Raw genomic sequence first — 12,671 nt, forward strand, 5'->3', positions numbered from 1 at the left:
AATGACTGCAAATACATAAAAGTGATGTCCAGTCTTAAATGGACAGAGTCCATAGACAGCAAATACAAAAGGAAATATAAATAATTATTAATAGGAGACAATTGGCAATAGCTTTAACCCAATAATTGGTTTTGGGGGGTTTTTTGCTGCAGATGCTACATAATGTAAATAAAAACTGAGAATTAATACTTCACCATAATTAAACTGAGAAATAAAATTGAAATCATTAAATCCAGTATTGACAAAACTTTAAGAGAAGTTAACATTGATATTGCAACTGGCACTGAAACAAATTAGTACAGTGTTCCTGAATATCCATTTGGTAAGAATTGTAAATCTGGTTTTATTTTATGACCTACTAATCTCCTCTTTAGGAATCTGTTCCAAGAAAATAATAGAAAGGGGAGGGCAGAAGGGGAGAGAAAGGACAAAAAAAAAAAAAAAAAAGAAAGAAAGAATATAGACTATAGCCGAGGCGGGTGGATCGCTCAAGGTCAGGAGTTCGAGACCAGCCTGAGCAATGAGCGAGACCTCGTCTCTACTAAAAATAGAAAGAAATTATCTGGCCAACTAAAAATATATATAGAAAAAAAAAAAAATTAGCCGGGCATGGTGGCGCATGCCTGTAGTCCCAGCTACTCGGGAGGCTGAGGCAGTAGGATTGCTTAAGCCCAGGCGTTTGAGGTTGCTGTGAGCTAGGCTGACGCCACGGCACTCACTCTAGCCTGGGCAACAAAGCGACACTCTGTCTCAAAAAAAAAAAAAAAAAAGAAAGAATATAGACTATAAATGTATTTATTACCACTGACCTGTATGCTTAAAAATGATAAATATGTAAATTATACATGTATATTTTACCTTAGTTTTTAAAAAAAATTTTAAAGGAAATAATTTAAAAGGGGAAAATCATTTTTATACAAAGATATTTAATCAACAATGAATAAGGGGCCAAATTCTCAATAACTGGAAGGCTTCAAAGTAGACAATGATGTATCAATGCAATAGAATATTTTATGGGCATTAAACACGACAACTATATTGACTGTCAAGATAGAATACTCAGGCTGGGTGCAGTGGGTCACGCCTGTAATCCTAGCATTCTGGAAGGCCGAGGCAGGAGGATTGCTTGAGCCAAGGAGTTTGAAGCTGCAGTGAGCTATAATCGTGCCACTGCACTCTAGCCAGGGCAATAAGCGAGACTCTGTCTCAAAAAAAAAAAGAAAAGAAAAGAAAAGTCTACATAGTATAACTTGATTGAACCTTAAATGTTGAACACTGTATGTATACTGATTAAAACCAAGAAAAAATTATACATTCATAAATATTCTAAATTGATGAGATTCTATGGTAAAAAGATTTTGTTATTGTTGCACTGACATATTTATAATGTTTTAGCTCTTATTTAAATGAATACAGCCAAAATCTAAGGTGTTTCCTTTTAGGTAAGAAACTGAAACTTGTTCACTTGTTTTTATGGTTGTTTCTCAGCTTTAAATAACCATGTGTGTAAGATTATCTGTGGTTTGTGTAGCTAGTTATAGCTGCTAATATTTGCCATTTAGCTATAAAGTCCCCATTCAGTAAAGGTTTTTAGGAGCAGTCTTTGAGACTAGACTTTTATAAACAAAGTACGCATACTGTTTACTACTGCCATTCTGGGAAATTTAATTTTTTTTTTTTTCTGAGAATAAATCCACTCCAGAAAGTGTCTTTTGAAAACAAAAATGTAGCTACTAATTTAGTCTTAGTAGATCACCATCAGAGCCCTTGTTTTGCATTTGACTTCCTGGACACAGTTAAAGATCTATTTAAACAGGAAAGTACTGTTATTTCAGTAATTAGAATAATGGGGTCATTTCATGAAGAGAAAAGCTTCAGGAAACATAACATGAAATATTTGAACACTGCTCTGGGTATGAACAAGAGCAATAGATGAATGCCAAATATTATTTTTGAACAGCTGCCTCGTATAAAGAGTTGGTTGTTGAACAGCTAAATTTCAAATTGAAACTTTATTTTTTTACTTTTTTTAGAAACAGAGGCTTGCTCTGTCACCCAGGCTGGACCACAGTGGCGCGATCATAGCTCACTCTAGCCTTGAATTCCTGGGCTCAAGCAGTCCCCCCACCTGAGCCTCCCAAATAACTGGGACTACAGGTGTGTACCACCACGACTGCTAATTTTTTTTAAACATTTTTTTTGTCGAGACAGGGTCTCATATGTTGCCCAGGCTGGTCTCAAACTTCTGGCCTCGAGTAATCCTCCTGCCTCGGCCTCCCAGAGCCCAAAATGCTGGAATTACAATCATGAGCCACAGCACTCGGCCCTTAAAGCAAGTTTTAACATTATGCCAACGTTCACTCTAATTTTAAAATTAGGTTTACAGATGTTTCTCAGGATTTCAAAATGAAAATAACATTTAAAAAGTACCAATCCTCCAACTTAAAAAATGGAAAGACATTAATACTATATTTGTCACTAGACCTTTCCAGATAAAATTTTCTAGTAATAGGAAAACCTTTCTGCATTTTTTCTCAGATCAACGAATAAGACCTAGAGAAAGCATTGACAATAAATTCACCCATTTCTGCCTGCAGAATGCCATGCCTCCTTCTCCCTCCCTCTTACCTCCTAGGACACCTGATATAAAGGAAAATTTGTAGCTATTTTTAAGGCTTCATACATTGTTATAATTTCAATATGTTAATTTGCAGGCAGAAATGATATTGCATCAGCCATAGTCCTTTGTCCTAGCTCCACACACCCACACCCTCTCTCTCTCTTAGAATTCTCCCTGCCATAGGCTGCAGCTGAGTTACAGTTGCCTGCTTTGGGCATTGCTCTCTGATTTTTCCCCAGCTCTTTGTGGCCTTTTTCCATTCCATTTCAATCTAACTGTGGAGGTTTGCACTTGCAACCTCCATCATAATTCTTTCTTTTCCTCCCAGATAACATTTAAAACATTCAATTTAAATGTTTAAAACAGTGACCATATAAAAGACATCGCTATTTCTTCATTTTAACTTATTTAATGACTATGTATGGATCATCTGTATGTGTAAAACACTGCAATACAAAGATGAACAAGACACAGTCCCTGCCCTCAAAGGAATTGCCAGTTCAACACAGGAGAAAGAGAACAAAGAAATGAAGCAAAAGCAGAGAGGAAAATGCCTTAGGTTTTGTTTTTTTCTTTCTTTCTTTCTTCTTTCTTTCTTTCTTTCTTTTGCTGTATGCATTTAAGTAAAAGCTAAATCTTAAAAGATATGTCAAGGGGAAAAGTGCTGAACATGAAAATAACTACTCTTAAAGTCTCAAATTATTTCACTGGTATTATGTCCTATGCTTCAGAATCCTGTTCTTTAACTGATAGGATTGAATCTACTCATGTATTTGCTCCAGATAGGAGACAATAGCATGAAGATATAAGCCAATCAGAAAGTTTCGTAAGAGTTGTGGTATGCTTTATACATACACATTTGTCAAGAACTGGTCTTTCAACGTTTTTCTTTATTAACATCAAACAAACAAAGCCGCGTGTTTTTTGCTTAAATTAATAAATCTCTTCTTTATTAATGAAGATGTATTTAGTAATTATATTTTTAGGGATTTCTTGGAATAGTTTTTAATTTTGCTCCAACTAGAGAGACCACTGTTATATGATCTGCAAAAATCATGCTTTAGAACTATTAGATCTTCCCAAATCATAGCCTTCCAGAAAAAGGCTATCATAAAAAATATATACTGTCATAAAAAATATGATTCTTATTTTCATAATTTCCAAAATTTACTAGTTCTGTTTGAAGGTCACGATGATAGTGTAATATAGTCTCAGGAGCAGTGCTATTTTAGAAGTAATTAGTTTATGAATGAGTCTTTAGTTACTAGTCAGTTTACTCCATCTTCTAATGGATCTCCTCAATGAGCCTAAAGGTTAATTGATAAGATAATGAGTGTAAATGGAGTTTACATTTTGTTCTGCCATCTCTTTTTACATCTCAGATTAATGTTGCTGCTAAAAGAGGAATGAAATTTGTTGGATTCATATCACAACTTTATTCACCATCTAAATTCTGCAATGGAACCAGCCATGATGGAGATATAGAATCAATGCTACATGTGAGACACAGTTCAGATGAAAACTATAAGAGCTGGAATGAAGGAACATTAAGTGGGCAATCATCTGAAAGTGGAATTGAGGAAGAACTTCATCATGAAAGCGGACAGTATCAAATGGAACAAAATGGCAGCCCCAGTTCCCCTAAATCAAGAAAGGGAGAAGGTATTGAAAAGATGAGTAAAAAGAGAATATATTACTAGTTTAAATGTAGCAAAACAAGTTTTAAAGTTTTTTGTAGGAATATTTGGCAAAGTAAATTTCTAAAGATTATAAAGACTAAATGATCTAATATAAACTTCATGATTTTTTAAAATTATTACAACCATAAGTAAGGCAGGGCCGATTTTCCAGACAGGTGTCTCTGGCAGGCCATACAATGCCATCCACATAACGAAACTTTGTACTGAAGATTGGTTTCCCATTTAGTCATCCAAAACTCCCTTGTAAAATGGAGGCTGTACGTGTGTACTAAAAAATCGAGTCTCTAAAGAAAGCTGTTCTGACTTAAAATTTGTCTTTATAAACTATGTGTGAGAATTTTAGTTTTGGCCTTTCCCATTTCATGAATGGCTTTCACCTTTGAAATTAATTGACTTTCTTTGATCATCAGACAGAATATGAAAATGGCACATTGTGATATAACAATAGTGTCTGCAACCTAAAATAACTTTGAACAATAGTTTTATTCTTCTGTGCCAACTAGCAGATCTTCCCAAGAAATTGTGAGTATTTGATGCATATATTTTGGACTGTTCCAAATTTTTTGATACCTTTATGGGCATGCATTTAAAAATGCAGGATTTTTTTCTATCAGAGAAAATCAAAGACTACATATATTATACCTTAGAGTTAACAGCATGTCCCTGGAGTCACATGCCTCAATTTCTTTATAAAAAGGGATTGATAGGAGGGACTCACTCTTTGGGTTATTTGGAGAAGTAAACAGGAATTGTCTACAAAGTGCTTAGCCCAGTGCCTGGCACAGAATAGACTCCATTTTAAGTTACCCGACGTTAACTGATCTTTTGATCAGTATTGGCACTGGAGGAGTGCACATTGATGTCATAGGCTTCCTACATTACAATGAGATATGCTCAACATCCTGTGCATGGCAGAGATCCATTTGACCACGTGAGCACCATCTCCTGAAGAAAGAACTGGGAGCATTTCCCCAACTTATCATCTCATCCATCCACCGACACTATCTTCCCTCCCTCTCTCCCCTTTCTCACCAGTTCCATCAGCTAACAACCACCCTGATTTTCCTGCAGTGTAAAAATTATAGAAATGTAAGCATGAACAAGAGTTGTTGGAGCTACAGTCAGAGGCTATTCACTATCTTCCACCCACTGCTACCTTTAAACTCTATGCTGGTTCCCACCCTAACTTTGATCAAATTAGGTAGCTATTTCTAGTCCTTTATGTTCGAAATCCAACGTACTACTCAGTTGAATTATCAATCTTTAGATTCTGCTCTCTAAATATTTTTAAATTATATACTTCCCAATAACTTTTCTGTGGCAGTGGTTCTTAACTGGGGGATATGGAAGGGGGCTAGTGGTAGTGCACAAAAGAGCTCTTGGAGTATCTGGTGAAATCCACAGAATCAAATACTTCTGTCTGTAACACAGGTGATGTTAAACTTCCTAAAACACAACCATGGGTGTGGGACCATAGACTCCAAGTTAAGAATCTTCCAGTTTCTGGTAAAGCAGAAGCTATGGCCCAGAATTTCCATGTCTAAGTATGTATTTTAGAGTCACTCACATGTGTCCAAGGAGACATGAAAAACATTTCTAATAACAAAAAATCAGAAATAACATATATGTCCATCAAAAGGAGAATAGTAAACTCAAATACTATGTAGCAGTTAAAATAAGTGAATAAGATCTGTATGGCTATTTACATTTTAAAGGCACAATGTTGAACAAAAAATCAATTTATGTATTGATATATACAGTATGATACCATTTAAATGAAGTTTTTAAACTGTTACATAAATGATATGTAAAATGGTTGCATATCATTTATGGGTATATAAATGTATGTTAAAACAATAAAAGCTTGCATGAGAATGACAAACACCAAATTCATTATAGTAATTATTTCTGGAGAATAGAATTAGGGAATACTACAGAGTAGCCTCAACTGTATTCATTTCTCATTTCTTTGAAAAAATAGTCTAAAGCAAATATGGCATAATGTTGACATTTGGTTAAGCTGAGTGGCGGGTACTTTTATTAATTCTCTATACTCATTTGTAAGTCTGAAATATCTTGATTAATAAAAAAAGATTTTAAGAATCTTTGATCAATAGAATTATAATTTTCCCCTTTTTTCTCCTTCTGAATACCTATCCTCAGATAACAAATTGTATATAGTCTTCAATGCTTTTGACGATGATTCAAGCTGCTGGACCTATCAGGAAGGCATCCTATCAATGAAAGTAACAAGAAAAGGATCCATCATTAGCACCCTTGATGCTGACTGGCTTGAGTTAACTACATTTTATTATAAGCAAGGCTTGTCTTTAATTGATTCTTTTGTATGCTGGGAAACATCTAAAGGTAAGTTTTATATTAATGATGTATTTATATCCAAGGAATTTGAACTTATGTCGAAGTTGGTGAAAATGTTTTTGCCTCTCAAGTTCTATGGCTGAAAGGATACATATTATTTTTGAAAAAATAGATTCCAATCATTACACAGCTACGTAGCTTTAATTTAAAAGTTTAACCATCCTTGAGAGCAAATGGACATCCAGTATGTGTGGTGGAATTATAACGTGATTATAGTCAATCTATACCTGACTCTTTCTATAATTTGTATACAAGGGTAATCTTTGGTTCAGAAAATGATGTTGACCCTATTCCTATTTCTGTCTTCTCTTTGTCTTTCATCTCTCTCTAGCCTTGCTCATTTAGTTACAATGGAATATGTAATCATTTGTCTCTATCACAAAAACAAAAAACAAACAACAAAAAAATTTCTCAAAAATGACCTTCTAGGGAGGTTTTTTGTTTTTCTAGAGATGAGTGTTAAAAGAAAAGGAAAAAGGGTAGTAAGGAGGTTATGAAAGCCAGTATAATTAGGGACCTTAACTCATTGAGGTTAGAGGAAAGAATGAAGGAGCAAATGAGATAAGATTTCGACACACCTTGCTATTGTTAAATCAGCCTAGTAATACCTTAACTAATGCAACTGAAGACTTAGGATGAATACTTTAAGTTATCAGGAGTCATGTTCTAGTAGGTCCTTTTTTCTAGCAACAATATTAGGGATCAGGCCCATTGGAGCACCCAGAAATACAGCACCTTGCATAGTGATTGGCACATAGCAGGTGCTCAGTAACTATTTCTCAGTATTTTTGGTTTTGGAAACTTCTTCCAACTTGGTCTTTTATGGTTAACAGCAAGGTTTAATAGGAAGAGCACAGTCTTTAGAATCAGATAGTCCAGGGTTTCAATCCTATCTTCTACTTATCAGCTGTGTGATTGTGAGAAGTTAGTTGAGCTCACTGAGCCTCAATCTCCTAAAAGGGAAATAAAAATCCTCCTATTTTATTGTTGTGAGGATTTAATAAGATATAACATACTGTAAAGTGACTCCCGCACTACTGCCTAGCCCACAGTCAGGGTTCATGTGCTGCGGTGACTTTTCTTTCCTGCCACTTGTTATGTGCAGTGACAGTACTTTTAGTGTGGATCGTCTGTTGGGAAGTTAGTTTATGCTTCATGTTCCCCTCCCCCCCCTTTCTTTCTCTTCCTTCCAAAGCGTGTGAGTTGGAGCTATTTCAAATTTTGGTTTGTGACTAACTGCCAGAGGAAAAAATGAAAAATACTCTTTCACGTTCTCTCTCAGGCATCCTTGCCTTGGGCTTTGCTGATAGAAATAAAATTAGCCATGGCAGTTGCCAGCTGGAGACTGTGGGGCTTTTGTTCTTAATGCCTCAGAAGCTATTTAGAAAGCCCTAGGGAGACTCTTCCCCTCCCAGCAGCTCTTGGGTGGCAGTGGGGAATCTCTCCCTTCCAGCCGCTCTGGAATGTCTCATTATACGTTTTACATTTCAGGCTATGCCAAGCCCGTAACAAGCAGCGTCCGTGTGTGGGGTCTGGCAATTGGGTGTGTCGTTTGGGGCTTTCTTGAGAGTACGCGGGGAAGCTGCAGAGGGGAAATTGTGACGACTGTCTGTGTCACTGTGAGAAGCAAGTCAGGAAACAAGGCTGAATCGGTCACTTTGTTATGGGATGTTTGATGCCTGACATCTAAAGCGTGTGTGGGGAGGGGAGAGACAATGCATATTTTTATTTTTGTCTTGCTTCTGTCCCCTTCCAAAATATTGTCAGAAGTCAGCCCACCACAAAGAATGGATGTTCAAAACCAGACAGTACTCAGAAATTTAAATGTAGTACCTCAAAAATCACATTGAATAAAATACCTTCTTCCTGAAATGAGGGTGGGAGGGATCTATGAAATTCCTCTTCCCCATCCTTCCATACACACTCTCAACACCCTTGTCTGCTTTGAAAAGCCCCCTGGGACACAGACACACACATATACACACACCCTGGAGGTTCCTACACTTTGCTAGACTACAAATGCCCCACTGTCCTCAGAGCATACTCATTCCCCACCTTAGTATGCACATCTTAAGGCTACATACTGATTTTTTATTCATTCTTTTCAGATTTCACTTGATATTCCTTTCAATCTCTTCATCCCTATAAAAATGCTTGTGTGGACTTGACAAAGGAGAAGTATCACAATGAGGAGGAAGATGGAGTAGTTACATTGAAACACATATTTATTTATTTTGCATCTACGCACGTGCTAGGCTGTGTGCCAGGCACTGCGTTTACAGTAATGAGCAAAATGGACACCCCCCTGCTCACAGGGAGCCAGCCACTGGGCATCAGGCAGTGAAAGTGTCAAAAGTTACATATCTAATCTCAAAATTAAGAAAATGTTGTGACATGACCCAACAGAACATTGTGGTGAGAGCACAAGGGGAAAACCAAGTTAAAGGGGCCAGTCAGGCGGTCCTGTCTGGGAAGGTAACAATCACACCGAGACTAGAAGGCTGGAAAAGAGCAGGCTTGGGAGAGAGCCGGAGGCAAACCATGCTGGGCAGGAGAGAGATCTCCAGCTGTGCGAGACCGGAGGGCAGGAGAGCGGGACTGGGGAGAGGTCTGTGTTGCTGGAGCAGGGTAGACGGGAGACAATGGCTCCAGACGAGGTGGGAGAGGTAAGCAACCGCCAGTCCACGCAGGGTCTTACACTATCAGTAATGCAACCACAAGGGCCAACGTGTGTTTGGTACTTAGTATATGCCAGCGCTGGTCTGAGCACTTAACATTTACAAACTCATTTAATCCCCACAGCAACCCATGAGGCAGGTATGATCATTCCCCTTTTATATATGAGGAAACTGAGGCATGGAGATATTAAATAATGTGCCCACATTCACACAACTAGAAAGTTGGCAGAGCTACCTGGGTGGAATGTGTGCTTTTAACCATCTTGCCAGGATATATATTCCAGTTCATTCATTGAACAGATAAAGAGGGAGTCATGATCTGATTTTCACATTCTTAAAAGAGGCTCTTTGGCATCATTTCAGGAAATGGATCATAGAGGCAAGTGCGGAAGTGGGGAGGCTGCTGAGAGGCTGCGGCAATGGTGCCTACAGAGGTGATGCTGCAGATGGAGAGAAGTAGACAGGCTGAGATTCTCTTTGGAGATAGAATGTGTGTGATGGAGACACAGAATTAGTTACCTGGCCGGGCACAGTGGCTCACGCCCGTAATCCTAGCACTCTGGGAGTCCGAGGCGGGAGGATCACTCGAAGTCAGGAGTTCCAGACCACCCTGAGCAAGAGCAAGACCCCATCTCTACTAAAAATAGAAAGAAATTAGGTGGACAACTAAAATTATATAGAGAAAAAATTAGCCGGGCATGGTGGCACATGCTTGTAGTCCCAGCTATTCGGGAGGCTGAGGCAGAAGGATTGCTTGAGCCCAGGAGTTTGAGGTTGCTGTGAGCTAGGCTGATGCCATGGCACTCTAGCCCAGGCAACAGAGAGAGACTCTGTCTCAAAAAAAAAAAAAAAAAATTAGTTACCATACATGCCTGCCTTCTACTTCAGAGATGGTCCTGGACCCACCTCTGGGCAGTTTAATGCCACAAATGACATGTGAACCAAAAATACTAAAATGGGGTATTACCTCTCCTTAAATTTACAGGAATATCAATGTCATATCCAATTAAAATGAATGTACAAGATCACATGTCTGGACAAGTAAACCATTCCCTGGGAATGCTTCAAACATGTGCTTTCAAACCAGGGTTCAAGTATCCTTGGGGTAGGCAGCCTTGTGCCAGGGAGTACACAAGTTCACAGAGGTGCAAAACAAACCTCTTCCTAGAATGTCAGTATTACTTTAAGATTGAGTGGCTGGGAGGTGGAAGAGAACATTACTTTTTTCCATAAGATTAATATTTTTGAAAAGAATGCAAAGTTTGCATGGATTTTTAACATAGAACATTAGAGTTTAAAGAAATTTATGCTTGCCATAAATCATTTCAAACTGTACCTGGAGACAGTTTGTATCCTTCAGGGCTACAAGTGCACTTTCCTTTGCTGTTGGTGGTATTTGGCTAAGAAAATTTTTTGAGAAGGAGTGGGTCAGGCCAGTGCTTTGTAACTTTTTCATATAACCCACCTGGAGAAAATGATACTATTGTTGGGCACATGGGTATAAGTGGATAAAGCTGCTCTGGGCAGAAGGGGGCACCCTGTACCCTGGCACACCTGTGACCTGTTAGCACACCAGGGGGCCAAGGCACATTGGTTGGGAAACTCTGGGTTATGTAGTGTTAAGAGGTAACTCAGATGGGGGACAGTTTTTAAGTAATTGTTCATAATTATTACCTCATCTCATTACCTGGAATATTTAACAAACTGAACAATCAAATGGTCAATTCCCAAAGAGGCCTTCCCTGCCCCCCTCCCTAGGTGCCACTTCTGTTAGGGAGAAATGTCTCAAGAGATATAAGAACTCCTTCCTGTGGAAGTGTCAGACTTCAGTGGCTCTGTGGTCCGGTATGGGCCCCAAGGAAGCCAGCCAGGGACCCTAGGGAGCTCTAAAGTGAGAAAGAAAGACTTTCGTTTTTAACTAAAATATAACATACATATAGTAAAGTGCATTAATCTTATGTGTACAGCTGAAGGGAACACAAATGTTCAAGTATAGAACTTTTCCAGCATCCCAAAAGGCCTCCCCACGACCTATCCCAATCAATATCCTCCAGCCCAGAGATAAGCATTATTCTGACTTCCATCACCACAGATTAGTTTTGCCTATTCTTGAACTTCACATAGGTTAAATCTCCAGTCCCCAGCCCCAGTCGATGGCCTTTTAGGAACCAGACCACACAGCAGGAGGTAAGAAGCAAGACAGCAAGTGAGGCTTCATCTGTATTTACAGCCGCTCCCCATCACTCGCATCATCGCGTAAGCTCCTCCTCCTGCTGGATCAGCAGCGGCATTAGGTTCTCACAGGAGCGAGAACCCTACTGTAAATTGCTCAAGTGAGGGATCCAGGTTGCGTGCTCCTTATGAGAATCTAATGCCTGGTGATCTGAGGTGGAGCTGAGGTGGCGATGCTAGTGCTGGGGAGCAGCTACAAATACAGATTATCATTAGCAGAGAGGTCTGACTGTACAATAAATGTAATGCGCGTGAGTCATCCCGAAACCATCGCCCCCCACTCCAGCCTCCCCCCCCACCCCACCCCACCATCCATGGAAAAATTGTCTTCCATGAAACTGGTCCCTGGTGCCAAAATGGTTAGGGACCACTGGTCTAGTGGTGTGTAATAGCATTATGTCTAAAAAACGTACATACTTTAATTTTAAAATACTTTATTGCTGAAAAATGCTAACAATCATCTGAGCCTTCAGTGAGTTGTAATCTTTTTGCTGGTGGAGGGTCTTGCCTCGATGTTAGTGGCTGCTGACTGATCAGAGTGGCGGTTGCGGAAGGTTAGGGTGGCTGTGGCAATTTCTTCAAATAAGGAACAAGGAAGCTTGCCACATCAATTGTTCCCTTCACAAAAGACTTCTCTGTAGTGAGTGATGCTGTTTGATAGGTTTTTATCCACAGTAGAAGTACTTTCAAAATTGGAGTCAATCCTCTCAAACCCTGTCTCTGCTTTATCAGCTAAGTTAATGTAATAGTCTAAATCTTTTGTTATCATTTCAACATTGTTCAAAGCATCTTCACCAGGAATAATTTCCATCTCAGGAAACCACTTTCTTTGCTCCTCCATAAGAAGCTACTCCTCATCCTTTTAAGTTTTATCGTGAGATGGCAGCAATTCCGCCACATCGTCAGGCTCCACTTCTGATTCTAGTTCTCTTGTTTCTACCACATGTGCAGTGACTGCCTCCACCAAAGTCCTGAACCTCTCAAAGCCATCCATGAGTGTTGGAATCAACTTCTTTCAAGCTCTTGTTCATGTTGATATTTTGACCTCCTCCCATGAATCAC

At 38.9% G+C, this 12,671-nt stretch overlaps 1 protein-coding gene across 1 annotated transcript in view; it reads left to right on the top strand.

Moving 5' to 3' along the window:
* RFTN2 (raftlin family member 2) overlaps positions 1–12,671 on the top strand; it is a 50,520-nt gene that overhangs the window by 21,170 nt on the left and 16,679 nt on the right. Inside the window, exons 4-5 of the mRNA XM_069468937.1 lie at positions 4,003–4,282; positions 6,478–6,687. Coding sequence (XP_069325038.1) covers positions 4,003–4,282; positions 6,478–6,687 — 490 coding nt within the window. The remainder of the gene's footprint in view (positions 1–4,002; positions 4,283–6,477; positions 6,688–12,671) is intronic.

The sequence above is a fragment of the Eulemur rufifrons genome, chromosome 1 (genome assembly GCF_041146395.1).
Source record: "Eulemur rufifrons isolate Redbay chromosome 1, OSU_ERuf_1, whole genome shotgun sequence".
NCBI classification, from domain to species: Eukaryota; Metazoa; Chordata; class Mammalia; order Primates; family Lemuridae; genus Eulemur; species Eulemur rufifrons.